Source organism: Podarcis tiliguerta, assembly GCF_965153285.1.
Source record: "Podarcis tiliguerta genome assembly, chromosome: 1".
Lineage (NCBI taxonomy): Eukaryota > Metazoa > Chordata > Lepidosauria > Squamata > Lacertidae > Podarcis > Podarcis tiliguerta.
In genome coordinates this window covers 22,797,338-22,820,625 of record NC_139534.1, presented here as the reverse complement: position 1 = coordinate 22,820,625, position 23,288 = coordinate 22,797,338, and the positions used below count along the sequence as shown (strand labels likewise).

Below are 23,288 nucleotides of genomic sequence, written 5' to 3'. Positions count from 1 at the left end.
TCCCTCCCCGCCCACCCTAACCCTTCACCGCACTCCGCGTCTCTGCTGTGACTGGAAACTGGCAGGGTAGCAGCGGAGGAGGGTGGGCGTTTGCGTGTGTGCGCGCGCGTGTGTGTGTGCGAGCGCGTGTTGTTTTTAAAACCCTTGGACCGGACTGGATCGGTACTCAAACATCATAGCGAGCGCAATGCACCTTATCGGAGACAAAGGTTAGAAAAAGAAGGGCTGAGGCTGTGGGAAAGGCAGAATGCAAAAAAAGCGGGGGGGGGGGGATTCGCCGGGGAAATCAGGAAGGGAAAAGGAGGGGGAAGGCCGTGAAAGCTATCAGCGCTCGCACATGACCAGGCGCAGCCAATGACGTGCCCAAATAGGTCATAAAAGGTCTATTACGAGTTGTAAATTCTCTTCAAACAAAAAGGAATTTACTGCAATTCCTTGCGGATTTTTTTTTAAACCCAGGCTGCTACAAACAGTGGGTTTTGTTTTCCTGGGTTCATTTCTTTCTGCCTCCTCTCTCTGCTGTTTGTCTTTACGCGCTACCCAGGCTCACCACCACCTTTCTGTTGCCTTGGCCTGTCTCAGGGAGCAGCAGATCGGTGGGAATCTTCTGAATGATTGACGCAGCCCAGTCATCAGCCCCCTTACCCGGAGGCCAAACGCTGCCGAGTAGAGGCCCTGATTCGATTCGGAAGCGTTTAGCCCAAACATAGGGGCCTAAACCCACACCCTACCACTTGCCTGTGAGCAACGCATCAGTGCGTAAAAGTCCATTTGCTGCGGAGGCGGGAGAAAGTCCAGCAGGCGAGGCCCCTTTTGCTAGGTCTACATTATGTCTAGGCCGCTGGGCTTTAGAATTGCACTGCCTCACTCCGACCCTCATTGCCCTGCGCTGGGAAGGCTGAAGGGGTTGGGAATGGGGAACATCCCAATGAAACTCAGCTCTTGCAAATCTCGAATCTACTTTACTCCAAAGGCTCGTCACGTTCCGGAGCTCCTGAAAGCTCCGTTTGGAGTAGCAAATAAAAACCACCCGCTTGTGCGAATTAATGAGCGTCTCTTCCTTGTTGCAGGAAAAAGCCTCTCCAGAAGCTTTTCCGGCCCTGGCTGCGGATGGAACGTTGACGAGAGACAAAGCCTCCCTGGGCTGCCGAGCCATTGACTTGTAACGTTCTAGAACGCGCTGGGAGTTCTGCGCTCTGGAGGAGTAGCCAGGCGTTCTACCGGATCTGCAATGGCAAAAGAATTCGAGACATGGAAGGAAGGGTGGACGAGGGAGACGAAGCATGCCTCCAGTGTTTAAAACGGCCTCCCCTTTTTGAACTTTAAATCGAAACCGACATAAATACACCCAGGGACGTTTATTCTGGTTCCGTTTTCTTTCATGCAGCAATTGGGACTGACTGTCTGCACACTTAAGGGTACTCACTTAAGGCCCCCCTGGACTCAGTTGCGCACTTACAGCTGAGCAAATGTGTGTACAAATTGCATTATTTGGATGTTCAGTGCGGTTCACTTTCTCCCGCTGAAGATAGGCTGGAAGTGGTGGGGAAATTTGCCGCTGTCTGTAGTATGGGATCCAAACTCTGTTCACTTGAATTTTGTTGCTTCCCTCCGTAACCCAAAGGCCGTCTTTAATAACTGGCGAATTCATCCAATTATTTATGGCCATTTATGTGGGATTAGGGTTTAAGCGCCTTCTGTTGGAAAGCGACGTTCCGGGCGGCCTGACAGGTTCAGACTCACTTGAGATTTGCTTCCAAGTCAGCTATGTCATTGGGGCCGGTTTGAGTATCTATCTAAGATGTGGGTTTCTCGCCTTGAAGGACCGCATAGCGACTCCGCAAGCTTGATTTCCACCCGATTCCAAAATGGCCGCTTCCTCGTAAATAATCAGGATCGACAAACTCTAGGACAGTGTTATGTTTGATGGTATTAATTAGATTCGTCATTCATGATGAATTGTGGATGTTAATATATTGATTAAATATATTATAAAGCATACTGCGTTACAATGTGCACGTATATATAAATATATTCAGGAGAATGTGCGCAGCAAATATTCGGATTTCCCTCCTCCAAAATCAATTGTCTTCAGACATTTTAATCCAATTTTGGAATTAGCGTTGGATAAATATCGGATAATACTTGTTTCTAGTTGAAAGGGTTTATGGTTTAAGATGCTCAAAATGACCCCTCCCTCCTCTAGGGCTCAATTGAACTAAGGCTTTGCCCTTCGTTGCAAAGGTATTGCTACTTTACCAATAATGTCTGCAAATATTTAACTTGTATATTTACATTTAAAACAAAATAAAATCACCATCCCTTCTATATAGGTTTCTGGAAGTTCGCTTGTCTTAGACCCGCATAACCAATCCCAGACTGACCACTGAGACGTTTTGCCGCATTTATGCAAATCAATGCACCAAATTGTTTTGCTTCACAGTTTTTGCCGCAGTTCCTCTACGTGAACGGGTTCCCAGCCCGCTATGGCGCTTGTAGAGGAATGCGGTGGCCAAGGAAGGCGTTTCCGGCGGGGAGGGGCTATTTTCTGAATTCGAAAAGAGCCTCGAAAATTATAGGCGCTGAAAGCATATTCTGCTTTCTTCTTAGCTAGCTGATTTCACAGCTAACATAACTGCTGAAATGTACATATATACTAAGGAAATAATTAGACCAGAGCCAATGGTAACATACACATGCACAAAGCAAGCAAAACAAAATGAACAAGACCCTTTCTCTCTCACCCTCCGTGTGTGAGTATGTAGGTGTGTGTGTGTCCATGGGGGATCTTCTACTTAAGGCTAAATCCTCCGGATTCTGGTTAGATGAGAGCAGACTTTGACCTGGTATCTATTCACTCATTTCGCCTTATTCCACTTCACCCTCTCTTTAAAGATTTAAAGTGAATTTGTTTCAGGGACTTTGATATGGGCAAACAAGAAACTATTGACTGTCTCCAAGACTGATAATAAGAACAATGGGAGAGATTCAGCCACAGGACTTCAACACATTTCAGTTCTACTGGTCTTGCAAGCAAGCAAGCGCACACACACACAGAAGTCCTTAGGACTTACAGAGACCTAATTTTGGTTGATAAAAGTGGTCCGAGTTAACACGCCTTGCAGCGAGAAAAAGGCTCGATGAACTGGTGGACAGGGTACCAAAACGGTGATGGAGGATTGATGCAAATATAATGCCTCTCAGTTTTGAGAACTCTGTTGTTCTACATGTTGCATATAAAAGGAGCTACCAAGAGGTTGCTGATTTCCTGCCCTTTGGGGTCTTTCGGGGTTTCTGTCTGCAGTCACCTATCGAACAGGATTTGGCCCCGTGGAAAAGCAACAGAACTGCGCTTAGTCGTAACTAACTGAAGTCGAATTCTCATCCACTACTAATTTTTGATGGTGTGTGGCTTCTTCTGCATATATGGGCCACTTCATACACAATTCCTCTTAGGCCTCTGTGTGTGGTTTCTGGGGGCTGCGTGGGGAGGGCTCCCCACACCATTTGAAGGCCGTTATTTCCAGCAACAGACAATTTGAGGTTTCTTGCGCGAGAAGGCTCTACCTTTTAATTATCTGCATGATTTAAGATTGAGAAGCCACCTCTTTGAAATTGCCAGGAGAATTCTGGTGGTTTCCTTGCACTTTGATGTGGAGATATGATTACCTGATTCAAGCCAGCTCCCCTGTGAAAGTCCTTAATAAATCCCGTTGAAGTGAATGGGATTTGATAGCATTAAGGGCAGGCAGGATCACCCAAAAGCCCAGAAATAAAATCAGCCCCCCCCCCCATTTTTCTTACCAACAAAGCGGTGTGTGTGTGTGGTTTTTCTTATTATTTTTTTACTGGGGAGAAAATGTCGATAATAAAGCTAATGTGTAAAAAAAAATGTGTAAGCCAGTGGGAATCTCACGCGTTATTCAGAACCCGGGACAGTTTTTTGTTATTTTGCTATCGCTCCAGTCATTTGCAGGGCTTCCATGCTTTGGTAGTCTTAAATTGCCCGTTTTCTGCTGAATAACAGCTACAACAACAAACCTACCACAGACATTGGACAAAATCCATAGAACGCTGGCACATCTGGACCCCACTGTAATCAATGGAATTCTGATCGCAAGTGTACTGCACACGCGGACCACAATCCAGCGATGAATTAAGTACTCTTGCACAGGTGCCTTATTTATAGTGCTTAAGCACTCTGATCTTCATCCTGGGATTATAGGCATTAACAATGCATAGGCCCATTATATCTTGGGATTCTATGAACTAATGAACCCAAATAGCGGTGTGTGTGTCCCCCCTCTCGCAAGTTATATCCATCTGCAGCGATTTCAGAGTTGGCTTCTGGAGCGGAGCAGGGCTGAATCCCATCCCTGCCGTTAACTCAGACCTCGTTCCAATCCCGTCGCAGCCACTAATACCTCTCAGTCTCATCTCCTTTTTACTGTGGGGATAACACGGACCTCCTGCCTTACAGTGCTGTTGCATGTATGGCACAGAGAGCATGTGAAAGCCTACTGCTCAGGGTGATTTTTATTACTCCTGTAAACACTAATTATCGCAACAGCTAAAGTCTGACCAAGATGAGGATGAGGAAACTGCACCTCTCCAAACGATGGGAAGAACACGAAGACAATCACTGCCGCACACACTATTTTTAAAATAATAATAATTCAGCCATAGTGTTAGTAGTAAGAACGGCAAGTGTTTTTATGAATATAGCACAGGCACCTCTGGGAAATCCTTCAAGTTTTAGATAGTCAATTGACAAAATAATGCTACTAATCAAATTTCCGCTTTACTTCCAACCCAGACTAGACATACGCAGGGATGTTGCACGAATGACATAGCATAGTAAGGGGGGGGGGGGTCTTGCTGAATCCAGCTAGCCCGCCATGCTTTCTTCAGCAGCGGCCTGAGCGGCTTACATCAAGCAAGGCATGAAGAAATGGAAAGAGGCACCTCGTGCTGTTTATCTAGTAATATGGTAGACTGCTCCCTTATGACGGGGATGGGTGGGGAAGGTTTCTGCAACACCAGGCTAGGACTTTCCATTAATTTTAAACCTCCTTGCTTTGATGGGTGTCACACTGTGCTCACTGCAGCTTCCTCGCAAGTGCCCATAGGACTGCAGCCTCTGGGACCCAGCGCAGAGAAAGCTGGTTGCTCCCTTAAGCCTCTCACTGAGACCAGCATTCCTCCATTGCTTCGTATTGAATTTATTTACGATTAATTTTAAACTGGATCGGGACCGTGCCATATTCGGGATAGAAACATCATGTGCCTTGTAGCACAATCCTAGGCATGTCTCCTCAGAAGTAAACCCCGTTGGATTGAGTGGGGTTTACTTCCAAGTCTAGGATTGTTGCCTGGACGACCTGATCCGGCCTTCTTCTTCTTCCTGTACTTGGCAATGCAACCACTTCCAAGGGTCAAGCCTAAAACATGCTTCCTTGAAAGAAACCCGGTTGAAAACTGAAACGCACACGTCTGTGGAAGTAAGTGGGCTGAAAACAATAGGACTCCACTTCATGTGCGCAGGGCAGGCGTTTTCCACAGAGAACCGAATAAGCCTCCCATAGCAGATAACTAAGCGCTCGAATACTTTTCATTTATTTTTTCAGTAGCTACCATAAGGCTAATGCAACTCGGGGAATGCTGCAGCAAATGCGTAATGAAGCTGCGCGTTAGAGCTGTACCCAAATCCTGCCCGCTGAGCGCCGAAGGAAAAACCTTCGTGCAGTCAATGCAGGCAAAGCGAACGCTGTATCCTTGAACGCCTCGGCCTCATAGCTGTTGGACGCTTGGGCTATTCTCTCCGCAAAACCGCGCAAGGTTTGCTTGGAGTAATTTGACCTACGTTTTCTAAGTCCCGCTGCACTTTTGGGCTCCACAGAGAGGTGGTTGTTGTCGTTTTTATTAAAAACAGACCAACCAGCCAACAACAGGAACGCAGGAAGAAACCTGACCATGGATATTACAGTGGAATCACTTTTGTTTTATTTCGATCAATTACCGATCATTCAATATCAATGTGCCATTAAAATATCTCCTTCTTCTTCCCCCTTTCCCACACCCCCGCAAAAAAAAAAAAATCATTATAATGTCTAAATTAATTTACTTTACAAGAAATAAGTTGGAAGGGAAGTTTTGAGATTACAAGTGCACTTGCTTGATTCGAGCATTTGGGTTGGGTTTTGGCTTTTCTGTGCTTGGGGACAGGAGAGGAGAGGAAGAAAGGAAGAAAAAGACCGAGGAGGAGGAGACGCGTACAAAATTGCTATATAGTTTTCGGTATCAAATTCCACGTGAAGGGCGAAATGGAGAAAGATGCAGCAGCAGCAGCAGCCAGCTGGGACTCGGCTTAGGGCGCCCCGGGTGCAGTAACAAATAAAATAAAACTCTCACCTAAGTACAGAAACATCATAAGGTAGCTTTAAAAAACAAACAGACTGACAAGGTCGGGCCCTTGTGAAAAAGGTGCCTGAGTAAGACCTGTGAAGGCCGGGAGGAGAGGCCGCTGGTGCCCTCGCGCGCCCGCTCTTCCAGGCATTGTCTTTGGCCCAGGAGAACCTTCAATTCGTCGGGCCTTCTGCTCCTTCTTCTAGAAGGTCCTCCTGGGCTTCTGTCTTGGCCTCCTCTCCTTCCTTCCCCTCCTGCCTGCCGGCTGGGAACTTGTCTTTGTTGTTCTCCTTTTTCCACTTCATCCTCCTGTTCTGAAACCAGATCTTGACCTGCCTCTCCGTGAGTCCGAGGGCATGGGAGACCTCGATCCGCCTTTTCCTGGTCAGGTAGGGGTTAAAAAGGAACTCCTTCTCCAGCTCGAGAGTCTGGAAGCGGCTGTAGGTCTGTCTCCCTCTCCGCCTACCAGGAGCTGCTATTTGAGACGAAACAAAAAAGCACAGCGTTGCTTTTAAAACGAAACGAAACCCCACAAATAAACTGAAAACAAGTAGGACTCCCCCCACCCCGCGCGCACACGACGCGTGCTTAGAGATCTGGAGAACATCCTAAACTGGTTTACTGGGAAATAAGTCCCACGGGGGTCTTCGTGACGCCCTAGGGAATATATGTCATCTAACTCCGTGGGATGTGCTTTCTACTGCATGACCAGAGGCTGAGGCAAGTCTATTCGATCCAGCTGTATTCCAGCGAACAAATTTAGCGCAGGCACGTTTATCCAGAAATAAATCCCACTGCACTCAGCAGGGCTTCCTCTCCAGGGAGGAGGTTGAGGAATCCCCTTTAAATCAAAGTACTCCGAGTTATCTGGTCTAGGGTTGTTTGCCTCGCTTGCGCTTAACGCGCCACAGCAGCACCTCCCTGAAAGGAGACTACTTCTAAAGACTGGTCGAATTATTTGTTTGTTTGTTTCATCCCACGATTCATAACATTTGTGGCTTAACGGCTTCCAGTCCGTGGTGGGGCTGATTATCGAAGGGGGTGGAGGGAATCGTGGAAAGTGTGCTGGAAGCTGGAAGTTATAACAGCACTGCAATAATTGCATGTCAGTTATAGGTGAGAGAGAGAAAGAAAGAAAGAGAAAAGCGGGGATCTGAATTTAGGGATAGATGCTGGGTTGTAATTTGTTTTGGAGAGGAAAGGCTTGAGACGCACAGAGGGAAAATGGGGCTGCTGTAATAAAGGCAGGAGAGGAAAGTAAGAAAGAGAAAAACGAGAAGAAAGAAAGGAGGCAGCGACTGGGTTGCCGCGGCGCCAAAGGCAAAGGGAAGCGGGGGTTTCGCTCGCGTCCAACCTTGTGGTCTCATCCAGGGGAACATTGGAGAAGGAGACGCGCCCTGATTTAAGTGCTCTGGGTCCTCGCCAATATTAGCACTGGACGATTTACAGTCAGGATACTGGACCAGCTCGGCCTCTTGGTGTGTCGTAAAAATCGGCTGTCTCTGTAAGTTATCGTATCCGTAAAACTTGGCAGGCTCTCCCGGACAAGGCAGGCCGGCGCAGGGGCCCTGCGGGGCCAGAGGAGGCGGCGGCGGCTGCTGGTGGTGGTGGTGGTAGGCTGAGGGGCTTCCTCCGGCTAGGTGCCCGTGGTGCCCGTGGTGCTGCTGGTGATGGTAGTATTCCGGGCCGCTGCCGCCCGAGCCAGGCCCAGGTGGGGGCTGCGGAGGGGGGAAGCCCGAGGCGGCAGCGGCGGCGGCGGCGGCCGCTGCAGCAGCGCTGTTCCCGTAGAGCAGGGCGGCCGCGGCCGCGGCGGGCGCAAAGTGACAGTCGTAGTAAGCGGGATTGATGGGCTGCTCGCCCCCTCCTCCTCCTGCAGCTCCTGCCGCCGCAGCTGCCGCCGCCGCCGCTTTGTACTTGGAGTAGAGCGGATTGACGAAGTAGGAGCTCATCGGAGGGCGGCGGCAGGGGGGGCGGCGAGCGGAGGCGCCACCACCAGCAGCTGCAAGAGAAGGAGGAGCAGCAGCAGCAGCAGCTGGGCCAGCCGAAGCCCACGAACCACTGCCTCGCTACTCCTTCCTTACTCCTACTTTACTCAGCCGGCCCGCCGCCGCTGCCCCTGCCACCACTGCGGACGGCAGCGCTGGTGAGGTCCAGAGCTGGGATCTAATCGCTGCCCGACTGACTGACCTGCCTCACTGCTTTTACTATTTCCTATTAGGCACACACAGGCAGCTCCGCCGCCGCCGCCGCCGTCGCAGCCACACACTCACATGGGCCGGAGTTCAGGGCAAGGCAGGAGAGCCTGTTGGCTTCGGTTTACACTCACCTCCCGGAGGCAGAAAACGAGCCCCGGGAAATAAATAAATAACAGCGCAGCAGCCCCATGCAGCCATCCATGCAGCCGAAGCTTGCCCCACCGGCTGTTCAGGCAAACGGCCTCTTTTTCTTTCTTTCTTTCTTTTTCTTTCTTCCTTTCTTCCTTCCTTCTTTCCTTTCTCTCCCCACCCCCACCCGCTTCAGCCTCCACACCCGCAGCCGTATGCATATTTTCTCGAAAACTCACCAAGCAGAAAGAAAGTAGGAGAGATCAGGGTGAGATAAAGCGCAAGCACTGGGCTGTTGGATGGAGAGGCCTAGCGGAGTCCAGCTTGGGGTGGAGGGGAGGGAGAAAAGGTAATTTGGCTGGTTTGGTGACAACCCCTGCTGTAAGTTCTACTTTTATTTTTATTTTTAAACTGAGACTATTTCTAGGCCAAGCCTTGAAGCATACCCTCCAACATTTCTCCGATGAAAATAGGGACATCATTTTATTTTATTTTATTTTATTTTATTTTATTTTATTTTATTTTATTTTATTATCTTTCCCCTGCCCATCTGACTGCTACTTTAGGAGGCTTCCAACATACATTATATAAAAGCATAATAAAACGCTGAACACTGAACAACTTCCCTATGCAGGGCTGTCTTCAGATGTCTTCTAAAAGTTCTATAGTTACCTTACTTCTCTCCTTGGCTGGGGGAGGGGTGATGTCGCATAAGCCATCATTAGATCCTTAGAGCCCTGAGACATGAAAACATCATAAAGGAGGACACGTGTCTCTGGACGTGTACAGAGTTTTGACCCAACTTCCACACACACCAGAGCTTCCACTTCCGGGATCAAAGGGCATGGCTTTTAGGCAAGCCCTGAGCAGTGGGGCCGCTTCCTCACCCCCATAAACCCATTATCCACCGGCATTGGAGGAGTGGTTGTCCTTCCTGCGCTCAAATCCAATGGTATTGGTAAAGTCCAGGCCCAGAAGGTCATAAACCATCAAAGGCTGGAGGGGGCAAGGGCAGGGGGAGGCCCAGGCAAAGGGGGAGATGCTGGGCAGCAAAACGAGGCGAAATCAATGGGTGTTTTGCCATTGATCTCAATGGAATGTGGATTTCCATTAGACAAGCAAGTAAATAAGTAAATATCAGTAAAATAAATGAGGCTGGGAGAAGCGAGCTCAGGCCAGCAGGCCGATTTCAAACGCGGTGCCCATTTACCCTGGAAGCACTGCGCGCCTGGCTGCAGATCCCGGATTAATTGATACTTAATGGAAGTCATGTCCATGAATATGCTTTCCATCATTTCACCCTTGGTGGACGTCATTAGCCAAGCCAAGCCGAGCGAGGGAGAGTGGCGGGTGGATGGCAGTGAGTGAGCAATACCGGCGAGCTCTAGCATAGCTGGCGGGGTTGGAATCCCAAATAAAGGAATATTTTCCGAAGTGGAGGGGACGCAGAGAGGGAAGAGGCTGAGGAGGACAGCATCAGGGTCGAGCAGTAGCCTTTCCCCAACCCTCTGGACGGTACAGGCCGCTGCCCGCATTTAAGCGCCTTCCTTTCCAGAGCTGGAGGGCCGAAATTTTGGCCAAGGCTGGCTCCTCTTTTCTAGGTTTTGGGGAGCCAAACGAAAAGGGCGCATGGGACTTTCCTGTTTTCCCCTGATGCTTGGGGTGGACCGAGGAGTCTGGTGAAAGGGACGGGGGTGATTCAGCCTGTTAGATCCGAGGAAGGAATTCAAATACACACGACCTTTCTTTTCGGGGCAGTTTCCCTGTGGTTAGAACCAAAGCGGCTGAACAGGGGTAGCCCCGTGTGGAATGCAATCGTGTGGACAGATTCCGAGATGCAGTAGCGTTTGCCCTCATTATTTGAGGAAGGGCGAAAGGGGCGGGGCGGAGGCTATTATTATTATTATTATTATTATTATTATTATTATTAACCACACACTTCTTTATCTCACAAAATAAATGCCATTCCGTTCTGGACTCACTGCAAAACTAAACTAAGAATAAATTATATGGGTGAAATAGTACACAGAGCCGGACAGAGAAGCGTGAGAAGACAGAGACGACAATCTGGTGTGAGTTCAATAAAATTATTGTGGTTACATGACATGTCTCTTTGTCGTTGTCCTTTCACGAGAAGTTGTCCTTTTCTTTTCTTTTTACAAATCCTAGCATCTATTCCCCCGCCCGCCACGTTTATTCACGTAAGCCAGCCGCATAAAATGTATGCTGTGTAGTTTCCATTTTGAGTTTCCCTTTTGTAGTTTTTATGTTGTGAACCGCCCTGTGATCTTCGGGTGAAAGGCGGTATACACATTTTATTAATAATAATGATTAAAATGTACCGTCTTTAACTTTAATAACAAAAGATATGGGGTGGGGAAAAGGAAATTCCACAATAATTTAGGGAATCGAACATTGGTGTGTAATTTGGGAGACGCGAGAGGAAGAAGAGCGTTTTGAGGAATCTTCCCCATCCAGCTGTGTTGAGAGAGAAGGTTGCAGTATCGCTGAATCACGGCTGTGGTGGAGCTTAGATCAACCCAACTCTGCTACTTACGCTGTGAAAATACGTTCCCGTCTATGCAATAAAACAGGCACCCTACTGATACAGATGGAATCATTTTTATCTGCAGAAATAGATCCGGGCCTTATAAGCTTTTCTCCAGTGTAGAGTTCGCTCGAGTGGAGTTACCTGGTCTCTTCAGCTGTTGCAACTATTTCAGATGCATCAGAGCGAATGTTGAAGGGCGGAATGAAAGACCAAATCCAGCGCTTTCTTAGCGTGGTCTCTTGGCATACGGGGAGGTCCAAAATCTCCAGTGAATTCATTTTCTCCTATTGACTTTCTATAGTCTAAAGAAACCCCCTTTCTGTTTATTAAGGATATCTGATAACACCCTTTTGAGATGTTAAGATGCATAACCGTGTGCGCATCTTTTTAGATTCTGAAATCCTACCTGGGGGGTAGAAGGGATGCGTGCGTGGGAGGAAATCGAATACAAGTTTAATGGCAATGCAATGGAAAACCCTTTCGTCGCAGCTGAGTCTCTTTTAGAAAAAGAGAGGTCCCCTGTACGTTTCCACGTCGAAAGAGAGGCCTCCGCATTGTTTCTCTTCTTTCCTTGCGCAGTTCTTAAACCTAATCCGAATCTATATTTCCTGGGTTTGAAAAAGGAGGGTAAGAACAGACGAGAAATATACTAGAATACCTTCCTGGATTTAGAATACTTTCTGGTGGTAGTTAGAATAACAATCAGAAAACAAGCTGCGGCCGTAAGATGTTCGATCAGCATTAATTCTTCCTTTTTTTGTAAAACGTGCTTTCTATACGCATATATATTTATAATTGAAATGAGGTGTTCTCGTCGAACTTTTTGTAGAAATTCTAATCATAAAAAGAATGAATTGATTTCGCCTGTAGACACAAATAGCCCCCCCCCCCGCGCGCGCTTTTATTTTACATGCCCATACTCTGCAGAAATTAAATTTGGTGTCACTGGCAAATTTATACGGGTGGATACTTTTTCAGGTGCTGACTGCGTACATCTCGCCACTTAATTAGTTAGATCATAGCAAAGGACGGTCATGTTCGTTTATTTTTAGCTACAAACACAAAATTCATTGATTAAAAGAAACAGCCTGTACATATTTTAAATAAACAAATAATCCTGGCCGAATACAGAAAATTATCAGAATATGGAGCAACACCGCCCTCTAGTGGTGAGATGAAATCTTGTTCGGCAACCCGGGTTGACGCCACATGTTTATGCTTTTTCTACGATGAATGTGAAAGAAAGATATTTGCAAGGAACACTTGGTTGTTGTTTCTAATAAAATATTTCCTTTTCGCTGGCTAAAGACGATTAAAGTCATGCAAAAAAAAAAATTCAAAGGAGCGTGCAATTGTTACAAAGAATGAGAAATATCCTTCATATTTACAAGTGAGAAGGGGTGATATGCCAAGTCCTATATCTTGAATGACGGGGAAATGTTTACAGTGACTACACAATGCTGCCTTTTGTTATCAAGAGCACAGGATTTTAATCATAGGAATTTTGCTTAACCAAAGAAACGACTTCTTTATGCCTAATGAAGTCGGATTAAGTGAAAACACGAACGAGGAAGCACGTTGCTGTTCCAGTGCAATTAGCATAAAACCAAACCTCTCGTTTCTGTTTTGTCTGTTTCTGTTCTATGCTTCGATTTCAAGCTCAGAAACCTTCCTGCCTTGAACTTGCCTATGTCATTTTATTTCTCCCTTTCCCCATCCGAGAGCTGGTCAGTTTCGGCTTGCGCGCTTACACTTGGAATCATAACAACATTTCTGCTTTATTGTGACACTCAACATATCCAAAAAAAGAAACGGACTCTTAAGCAAATGTTCCGCGGCTTATTGGAAGCGGAGGGCTAGTGGTTTGGGGATGGCAGCGTTTCCATGTTTCCAAGCAGATCCAGCTACATAGCTGGGCTGCAATGGCATTTTGAAATAAATAAACGTGGACTTGGGTTCAATCCTCGGCAAGTTTAGATTCGGTCCCGTTCCAGCCAAGGTGGACCTTCCCCAACGCTAAAGTCTCGCCCGTTTCAAGTTCTATGTATTGCCCTAACCTTTACGGGTGTTGTTGCTCTTGCCCTTTTTGCACACCAAGCTCTTCGTCTTTTTTGTTTTCAAAAGACTTTCTAATATATGGCTACTTCCAGGTCCATTGGCATGCCCAGCCGAATTGGTCTTAATCTCCTGACTTTTCAGACTTCAGCGGCGTCCAAACTGCTGTCTCGCCCAGCCGGGGTGACATATTGAAATTTATAGTACGGATTTTAAGACCTGGTTTTGTCTGCATCGGTGTTCTGTCCTAACAAACGCAAACATCAAAATAAGATGGTCTCAAAGAGAGAAAAGCGCCATCGCATATCGTAAACTCATTAGGTCCAGACGTCTAGCCTTCTCAATGGTTTTATTACGCCTCGGTTCTTCCTGTTTTAAAAAGAATTATAGGTATAGGGTTGACAATGAATGGGGAAGCAAGGCAACACCTTTTCCTAGGCCTTAATCGCTGTGGGTCTTTCTGAGGGGAAGGGGGAAGCGATAGCATCTACAGACCCCCAGGTCTCGGTGCCTGTTTCCCTTCACCTTAAATCTTCTTTCAAATGGCTTGAGAGGCCATGTTTTCCTCGAGACGCTTAATTAAAATGGTGTCTCACATCAGAACAACGCTCCTCTCCTTCTCTAAAATATCCCAGAAGCCTGCCGCCCACCCCTCAATTGCATTGTGTGCGTGTTGGTGCATTTAAATACAATGTACATACATGATTCAGCTAAAGTTTAACACTTGGACGTTCCATTTATTTCCATCGAAGAGTTATGCATATGCTGAAATCTCTACATCAGGCTGGCTTCAAAGTCCTTATCAGAAATTCACATATGCACACACACACATATATAACGCGCATATATCTGGTGCCGATAACCGTATGATCGAAAAAGATGTATTCTATAAAGCAGCCCTTGACAAATGCCGACAGAGCTGATCACCATATCTATCAAGTGTCTTTAAGGTTCAGGAATTTGAATGAGCGACATGGCGTCATAATTATGAACCAACTTGGGTCTTATTTGAGGACAGAGGGGTTTGCCCTATGTTGTCCCTACAGATCCCCACCCCCACCCCTCACCCCACCCCTGAAATTGCTACATGAACCTTTCGGTTTTTTTGTGGGGGGTTTTGGTCATGTTCCGGATTTATTTTTTTAAGAAAGGCTACGAAGCTTGCGCCACGCACCGCCATCAAGTAGGTGCGTCCACCACTCACAATTGCAACCAGGAAATATTCTCAGAAAAGAAGGTCGTAGAGGCTATGAACCCGGGGCAAACGCTCTCGACCTGTCCTAGGATGTATCTCCGCATATTTAGATCGTGGCTTAAAGACCAGTTCTTTTGCTCGGTTGCTGGCAGGGAGGGGGGGGAGAGATTTGGGAGCAAGTCAGGTTCAAATAGAAAAGATATCAAGGAGGAGTGGGGAAGGGAAGGAAGTAGGCCGGGCGGGGGTCATGCAGGCCTGCTCTGTACTAGCTGTTATACAGCTGACCTGCTGAAACCCTTCCTTCGTGTCCGCGATTGGTATAATAATATTCAGGAGTGGAGAATGATGATCCTGTGTCGATGGAGACCGCCTGCCTCTCTAGGAACCTTCGCCTGCAAATGGCTTCCTGCGGGTTATATGCAAGGCATCTTTATTACAGAGAGCGCAGAAAGACTGGGGTTTTCTTTCTTTCCTTTTCTCTCTTTTCTCTCTCTCTCTCTCTCTCTTTGGAGGGGGCGGCGGTTTCGTTTATAGTCAGGCGCTGTCTGTTTATTTCCACTTTGCAGAGAGAAGTCAAAGGCAAAACCGCGGGCGCGTTTGCGCGCACATTACATCTCATCCCCCAGCACATCTTCCCAGTCAATTTATTATTATTATCACCAGCTCAGCCTTTATTATAATAACCTATGACGATTACATTATTATTATTATTTTAAAAATTAAGTCCTTAGGTAGAGTTCCAGGCCTCAGTCAATGGGGACGTGTGCTCAGAACTGTTAAGCCGCGGGGCCTGTGGAAGTTAATACTGTTTCAAGTACCGCTTTTAATACAGTGCACTGGAGAGGATGAAAGGGGCAGCCAGGGGGGAGATAATAAAAATATTTTATATTAAAAAACAAAAACATTTCACAGCCTCGATCTGGCAAGGCTCTTGCTAAGCATAACCTGCAGAAGGAAAGCGATGCACAGGGTCTGGAGTCCTCCCCAACCCCCTCTCCGCTTTTCCTTTTTGGAAAGTCCGAGGTAAACGCACTATTGCCATCAAGGTAATCCTCGCTGTCATTCAATATTATCGTCTTCATCGCCGCCTTTGCCTTCAGTTTGGAAAAGCGACTGTCCCCCCCTTCTTACAACCCCGCCACTCTCTCTCTCACTCTCTCTCTCTCTCTAGTCTAGGGTCACTTGGAAGTAGCATGTCAAACATTTAGTATTTAGGATTTAGATAAAGCCCCCCCCCAAAAAAAACACACACCCTAACGTGCACTCACAATATCTTAAAACCAAACTGGAGGCGCGGGGAAAGAAGCAACTTTTACCAAATACATTCTCCACACCCAGCCCTTTCCTTTCCAAAATACCTGACATCGACCACATTACTGCTATCTAAAGAATAAACCCACCGGGATCAATAGGAAGTTTTCGAGCCAGTGGACCTGGCAACATAATAATAATATTAATAATGACAATGACAATAATTAATATCGATACTTTTGTGTGTATCTTCATAGAAAGCCCAGCACATTTCCACAAACGCACGCACGCACGCGCACCCTCAAGGCGCTAGTCCCCTTTATTCCCTTTTTCCTTGTTCATCTTTTTCATTTTCATTCTTCGGTTCTGAAACCATATTTTAACCTGTCTCTCGGTCAGGTTTAAAATCCTAGCCACTTCGTAACGGCGGTCGCGGGTGAGGTACATATTAAAGAGGAATTCCTTTTCCAGTTCCAGAGTTTGGAATTTGGTGTAAGGGCAACGCTTTTTCCTGGTGGAACGAGCGTGAATCCAGTTCGCGGCGGGGTTATCTGGAGAAGGGAGAGCAAGAAGGGGGGGGGGGAGAGAGAGAAGGTCAGGGTTCGGAGGCAGAAGAGGGGCAGGCATTGAAGTAGGGGAGAGGGTTGGGGAGGGGAGAAAGGTCGTTAAATTAATTTAACGGAGGATGCCTGCTCTTTTCACAATTGAGGAGGAATTATCATAAAACCTTGAATGGCCCGGTCTGTTTACTGTACAAATGATGTCTTCTTGATGGCCGTAGGTGGTTATGGGGAGCCTTTTTTATGGCTGCTTGTTGCCGCTTGCGCTCGAGTAGGCGTCTAGACGTTTTTATAGGTTAGTAAAACTATCGGTTTTGCACATTGGAGCCTTACAGGTTGGGGCAATAAATCAAAGCGGGTGCAATTTCTTTTCTTTCTCTCTCTGGCTCGGATTTTTTTTATTTTTTTATTTTTTTTTATAACTTACTTGGGTCAAGTTGCTGCTGAGGCTTCTCCTCCTTCAGATCGCTGCTGGGGCTAGCATTGCGGCTGCAACCAGACGCTGGCTTGGCCGGGGTGGCGGTACTGCCGTTGCTGCTGGTGGTGGTGATATTGCTGGTGGCTGCAGCTACGGCGGCCGCAACCGGGTGAGAAGAAGCGTTGCTCACTGTTGTTGTTGCTGCCGCCGCCGCCGCCTTCTCGCGGGGCTCTGCCAGGAAGGAATTGCACGTGTACTCGGGCCCATTGACCCCCGAGGGCTCCCTAGACGGCGCGCACTCAGTTCTTTTGGAAGGAGAATCGGAGCTGCAAGACGAGGAGGAAGAGGAAGAGGAGACGGTGGCAGAGGAGGAGGAAGGAGAGGGCCCCACCGGACCGGCGGCGGCGGCGGCGGCGGCGGCTGCCCCGCTCTCCGGCTTGACGATCCCGTAGTGGCGCGCGCTGGAGGAGCCACCGCCGTTGGAGGCGATGCTGGTCGTCGCCGCTGCAGCAGCAGCAGCAGCTGCAGCAGCCGCGGCACTAGCGGCGGAGACGTTGCTGTTGCCTCCGCCGCCGTTGCCGGGGCTGCTGGGGAAAGAGGCGAAGGGCTCAATCCAGGAGCGCACGTATCTGCCTCCGCCGCCTCCGCCGCCCTCGCCCGGTCCGCCTAAGTGCGGCTGGGGCATGTAAGGGTGGTAAATGCCGGGCATGGGCGCCGGAGGCTGAGGGTGCACGGCGGGCCACGAGGCTGGGAAGACGGCCGACTTGGGCGCGAAGCTGCAGGAGGAGAAATCCGAGCCCTCGGCCACCACACCTGAGGATGGCCTGGGGGTCGCATGGTGACCTCCCTGCAGGAACCGGGCAGCCCCTCCGACGCCGCCGACGCCTCCTCCTGCTCCTCCGACGCCGCCACCGTACACTTCCTCGCTGTCGTGGCCTATGAGGGAATCGACATAGTAGTTACTGAGGGTGCCGCCGGTCGACATTTTTTGGAGGCTCCCTCCGTAGCAGGGCATATGATGGGGGGAAGGCAAAAAAGGTTACTCTGTTAACTGTAGATGATCGCCTGGCCCGGAGAACAATCGTAGTATTTTGCAGGCGGCCAGGCTCAGCCATTGGTCCCTCCGCCCACGTGATCATATTTACCAATACTCCAAGTAAATCAATCCGCTAAACTGAAGGGGTTGCTGTGATTCAAGCGGAGGTGGTGGTTGGAAAAGAAGGGATAAGGAAAGAAAAACCCAAGAAGGCAACAAGCTAAGACAACAACCTCCTCCCGCCTTAAAAAAAAACAACTAAAAAAACAAACAAAAACCCCTCATTCCCATCCTCTAAGGAAAACACTAGTCTCCAAAACGTGTAATTGTATACAGGCAGAGAGAGAGAAAAAATCCTTCCACTCTCTTGCCTTAGGCTTAGCAGGACTCCAAGCGGGCGTGGCGCGCTACTAGCAGAAGCAAGTTCGGGGACTATTTGTTCGCCTCCTTTGAGAGGTTCCTGCCATTCATTCCGCTGCCATCAGCCTCAAGCACGGAAGTTCTGCGAAGGCTTGGCTTGTCCTTGTCTTTGGAAGCTGCCGAGGAAAACCCCCATTGAAATCATAATAAGAGAGAGAGAGAGATGGGGAGGAGGGTGGGGAGCCCGGCGAGATCCCCGCCTGTGAAAACAAACCCTGCCAAAAACTGAGAGTGTGTAACGACTCCTCATAAAACAGGGAAATGTTACAGTAAAAAAAAAAAAATAAGCGCAACAATGCAGGAGTGGGCCACTTTTCCAGAGCTGCTCTTGGTGTCGTTTCCTTTAAAAGGAAAAAAAAAAGGGAAAACAGCAACACAGGGGCAGAATTGAATGATTGAAAAGAGAGAGAGAGAGAGAAAGGAAGGAAAGAGCTGCTCATTGTGTTGTTTTAAAACAGGTGGAAGACCTCTCCGCAATGATTTTATGCCTTTCAATAAAAATTTTATGAGGTGCATTTGATTATAGATTAATGTGTCCCTCTAATAAAATGGACTGATGGCACACGAGAAAAAAAAAATCTCAATCTCTTTCTTTCTCTCTCTCAACACCAGTCTTTACTACAGTTTTCAAACTTTGGATTCAAACGGGGGCGTTGTCATTACTTCCAAGGTACTCCAGAGTTTGGGAGGCTGAAATGCACGAAATGAATGAGCCCCGAAACGCCGCAGCCCCTTGGACAAGATCTCATTGTAAATCGAAGCTGCTTTGCAAACATTCTGCGAGAAAAACAAACTCGAGGCACCAGTGGCTAGAACTTATTCCCCCACCTCAACACCTTCCATTCCTTAATTTTATTTCCTGGATATTTCCTAGTAAGCACAAACTCCTCCTCCGCCAACCCTCACCCCACCCCCGCACCACAGAAGTCAAGGAGATTCAATCTGGTTCAACCACCTTTATTATTTACTATCAGAGACCAAGTATCCAGAGTTGGGTTTTGGACCTGAAGCAAACGCTTCGCCGAGGATTTCAAGCCAACTGAGCCATTTATGATCATTCCTCTTTTCCCCCTCCTGCTTCTTCTTCTTCTGTTTGATTCTGAGAAAGCCTAATATGATTGACCGAGGAGAGAACGTGGCAGGGCTACTTCAAATCCAAACCTTTGCTTGGAACAAAACAAAGGAAAACAAGAAACGCATCGAGGGAAGCCGACAGGACTGTGTTACATATCTGGGCGCTGGGACCAGATTTGTAGGAACCTATCTCTCTCAGTTTGGTCTCTTTGGGTTTTATTTATTGTAATTTACTGTTTTCTTTATGTGCCATGGAACTCACGCCCCCTTCCTTACCTCTCTCTCTTACTCTGTGTGTCTACATACACTCAATGTTCATGCTCACATAGCAGTTCAAAACAACCTAAGTATGTGGAAGCCATTGCCCTCGATTCCAGCTGAATTTACTTTCAGAGGAAAACGAGTTTGAATCATAGCCGTAAGTGCCATTTTCTCACGGCAACATCACGGAGTGTTTATTGAGAGGAAAGGAGGAAAAAAACACACCAAATATCTGTAGTTGTCACAGTGAGGGAGAGACGCTTTTATACTGAAGTTATGGATATTACAAAACAAAAACACAAACCCACGGCTCTGCATAACATCTCACAAATACCCAACGACCTGATGTTCGCAAAGACAGAGAGAGTATACCTATCATCTGTGTACATGACTATATATAAATGCATACACAGGTTTTGTGGGCGCGCGTGCATAACATGACATCTTTTGTACGCCCTTTGAATTTAGATACACACAGTTTACTATTGATAAATCAGTACCCCCAAAAAAGCATCCATCCATATAAGAACAACTTTATCAGACAATTAACCAAAACACTGGGGTCGGGTTGGAGAGATGTGATGTCACTCGTTCTTTCATGGACTGTCTGGGTGTCATTAGGTTAGCAAATATTTCCAACATGTTAGAGGCAATTTCCTGATTTGGAAGTCAAGGAGGGGCATTTGTTGTTAGTTACGAGCCCATTTTTCCAGAAGCTGAGCCGGCAGTTTCTCAAGCTCTCTCCCCCCCCCTTCTTTCTTTCTTTCCTTCTTTCTTTCTTTCCTTCTTTCTTTCTTGAAGGTGAAAGCATTCCCAAGTATTTGGACTTCAGCCTGGAGTCATGTTCATTTGCAAACTCCTTTTAAGGGACTTTCTGCTTCGGATCTTCCCACCCCACCCGACCCCCACCCCGCCTTCCTAACCCCTTCCCCAAGATAAAGTGGCTGTGAGCAAGATTTCGCAGCGATGTCCGGGGAGGGCGTTGCGGAGAGTCGTGAACTTCATTATCCTGATGTGGGCTACAACGAAGGAACCACAGAAAACAAACACACGCACAAAGCAAAATAACCCAGGATTGTCAGGAAACCAAAACGTGCGAGCGTTTGGAGACGAAGCGGGGAAAGGCCCTGTAGACAGAGACTAGGCAATATGGCTTCCTTTATTTTTTTACAACACTGCAAGTAGGAATCTAATAATAATAATAGTAATAATAATAGTAATAATAATAATAATAATAATAATAATAATAATAATAATAATAAGTGTCTAGGGTGCATGAAAAGCAAGGGAGGTGAAATGGAATAAAACAACTGAATTTATTTCGCACGCTGTATTTGTAACGATATATACAAACTGCAGTAAGGATTTGCAATAAGAGCACATTTAGGCTGGCAATCGGGGCTCTGGGCGAAGGCTCGTTACGGCTTCCGTTTTCCTTCCTAAAAGTCAACTTACCGTTTATGATTGGATGGGATAAAGGTGTCCACTTTCGGCCATAACATTTCACTAGCGTTTTGGCGCTCCCTTGTCAAGACTGTCTGTTCTCGACGCCCTAGGCCATTTCCTCGCGACCCTAGCAATTGCTAAAGGTATTATTAGGACTGACTGACACAGACAAATCAACCCCCCCTTTTTAAAAAAAAAAAAATATCTACGAGCTCCCACACTCGTAGGAGGATTTGGGTTGGGGGTGTGGGGTGATGGCGGGGTGCGCGGGAGGGAGAGTCTTTGAGCGCAAGGGAATGGCAAGGAGAAGCTGCGAAATGGGCGGAATGGTAGCGTTTTCTGGTTCGGTTTTGGATTTGGAAAGACCAACCAAAGGAGCCTCGTGAACTTTACAGAGTTTATTGCATTATACATGCGAATAGGACATGCACAAAGAAGAAGGCGTAGGAAAAAGAAGAAGAAGACATATTGCTTGTTATACCACTACGATTCCACGTATGCACCACAAGGGGAAGAGAGAGAAAAAAATGTCTACAGTTGAGGAAGAGTGAAGGATTCCATTGCACGCACGAAGGACAAGTTTGACGCACACGGGAGAAAGGGGAGCGTTACATCTTAAAATGTGCTTTTTAAAATTCCTTTTCCTCTCACTCTCGCTCTCGCACTCTCACTCGCTTTGCCTCCCTCCCCCCCACCTCTCAAAAAATGCTTATTTTTCTTTCTTTTAAATAATTATTAAAAGTATTGTCATCTACTCAAAATGGCATGGCCCGTGTAACAGCCGCCCACCCCCATAAATACCACGTGGTGAGTTAAAAAAAAAACACATGGAAAAAGTCACATTATCTGGATGTCCAACAGCTCCAATAAGTTAAGACCAAATGATCATATTGAATCAGTGTTTACCCTGCATTACGATGAGAAAAATAATAATAAATTACACGTGCTAGGCTATATATGTATATATATTTATACACATACATATATATATATACACATATATATACTCGTCGTAGGAACATACATAAACACTTGCAGCACTAAAAAGAATGACAAAAGGTCACATTCTATCAGAAATTAAAAAAATGGAAAATGAAGGGGGTCTACTTTTGTCGCCCCCATCTCTCTGTCTCTGTTCCCCCCAAAGTCTTTACTACATATATATATTTATTATATATATATATATTTATATATACCAACTGGTGGTAACTGAGCCCAGGTCTCAATCCTTTCAAGCCCCCAGCTGAACCGGTTTATGAGAAGGTCAGATTGGCGGTCAGTTCTCGGATCCGGTTCTCTCTGCTCATCTTCTTGAGCTTCATTCTGCGGTTTTGAAACCATATCTTGACCTGCCTGTCAGTGAGGTTTACGCTCTTACTGATCTCTAGGCGGCGCTCTCGAGTGAGATACATATTGAACAAGAACTCTTTCTCTAATTCCAGTGTTTGATGTTTAGTATAGGGACACCTCTTCTTTCTGCCACTCTTTGCAGTTAACCAATTGCTGGTTGGAGTATCAGACTTGATTTCCTCTAGCAACATCAAAGGAGAAGGAAAGAAGGAAGGAAGGAAAAATAAGAAAGAAAAAGAAAAAAGAAACACCTCAGTCTGTTATTGAGTACCCTTGGCCATGAACCTACTACATCCATTGTGTCTGGCAGATATGGTGGCTTGTGGGTATTAAACATTGCTAACGGAGGTGGGTACATTGGGGCAGGTCGGGTTTTTTTTTAATATAATGCTAATGATACAAAAAATGGTGTCCACATTCGAGTTAAACAATGCCAGCAGCAACACTATTTTCCACTCTCTGGGTTATTTCTGCAGCTTTCCCAAACATTATCTCTATGCATTCCCCCTGCTAATCCACATATTTCAAAATAGCCTGTGACATTGGGAGCAATAGGAATACTGTCATCTTCCCAGTGGTTCGCATTTTAGTGGATGTGCACTGTGCAAACCAACCCCCGCCTTATAAAGCCACTTGTTTGGGAAATGCCTCAGTTAAAAACAGTACTATCCCCAATCATGTTGAAAGAGATTCATCTGCATCACTCATGAAATTAAGCAAACACCCAAGGCGCGCGGGGGGGGAGTGGCCTTTTTAGTCCTCAACTAACACCAATATGGAGGGGGGCGAATACCTAAAAATCAACTGAATTTATCGTTTTCACTTTTAATTCCCCATCTCCTATTAGATGCAAATGCCAGACCTGGGCTTAATAAACATGGTCTGTATTGTTCTGCACTTACTACTACGAGTAACAAATGCACAGTAGAGATTGACAAGTTA

At 46.8% G+C, this 23,288-nt stretch overlaps 3 protein-coding genes and 1 long non-coding RNA gene across 8 annotated transcripts in view; 1 reads left to right on the top strand and 3 right to left on the bottom strand.

The window, feature by feature from the left end:
- The first annotated feature begins 33 nt into the window (after positions 1 to 33).
- LOC310664998 lies at positions 34 to 2,001 on the top strand. The gene is made up of 2 exons (XR_014505140.1): positions 34 to 209; positions 1,071 to 2,001. It is a non-coding gene; the product is annotated as an uncharacterized lncRNA (long non-coding RNA).
- Positions 2,002 to 5,980: 3,979 nt separating this feature from the next.
- Positions 5,981 to 8,672, bottom strand: HOXD8 (homeobox D8). The gene is made up of 2 exons (XM_083413414.1): positions 7,760 to 8,672; positions 5,981 to 6,880 (listed from the first exon to the last, which is right to left on the bottom strand). Exons 1-2 carry the CDS (start codon positions 8,352 to 8,354, stop codon positions 6,579 to 6,581), a joined length of 897 nt encoding a protein of 298 aa, XP_083269540.1. The 5' UTR covers positions 8,355 to 8,672; the 3' UTR covers positions 5,981 to 6,578.
- A 6,752-nt stretch (positions 8,673 to 15,424) lies between these two features.
- HOXD9 (homeobox D9) overlaps positions 15,425 to 23,288 on the bottom strand; it is a 24,979-nt gene continuing 17,115 nt past the window's right edge. The window contains exons 2-3 of one of the 2 annotated variants that reach the window (XM_083411876.1): positions 16,769 to 17,695; positions 15,425 to 16,332 (exon numbers count right to left, since the gene is read on the bottom strand). In XM_083411876.1, the coding sequence (XP_083268002.1) occupies positions 16,091 to 16,332; positions 16,769 to 17,695 (1,169 nt within the window). In that variant the 3' untranslated portion in view covers positions 15,425 to 16,090. Of the gene's footprint in view, positions 16,333 to 16,768; positions 18,421 to 23,288 lie in introns of those variants that run through there. The other variant, XM_083411877.1, reaches the window with a different exon arrangement.
- Positions 20,476 to 23,288, bottom strand: part of HOXD10 (homeobox D10) — a gene marked incomplete at its 5' end in the record, with an annotated part of 24,042 nt that continues 21,229 nt past the window's right edge. For 2 of the 4 annotated variants that reach the window (XM_083412233.1, XM_083412231.1), the window contains one exon: positions 20,477 to 22,527. In XM_083412233.1, coding sequence (XP_083268359.1) covers positions 22,250 to 22,527 — 278 coding nt within the window. In that variant the 3' untranslated portion in view covers positions 20,477 to 22,249. Of the gene's footprint in view, positions 22,528 to 23,288 lie in introns of all 4 variants that reach the window. The other 2 variants (XM_083412232.1, XM_083412230.1) reach the window with 2 other exon arrangements.

Excerpts from the sequence above, each read along its gene's own strand:
- HOXD8 (XM_083413414.1), bottom strand. The coding sequence starts at position 8,354 with ATGAGCTCCTACTTCGTCAATCCGCTCTACTCCAAGTACAAAGCGGCG. Across the intron at positions 6,881-7,759 it reads CCCCTGGATGAGACCACAAG|CAGCTCCTGGTAGGCGGAGA; the intron begins GTTGGACGCGAG and ends CGTCTCAAATAG.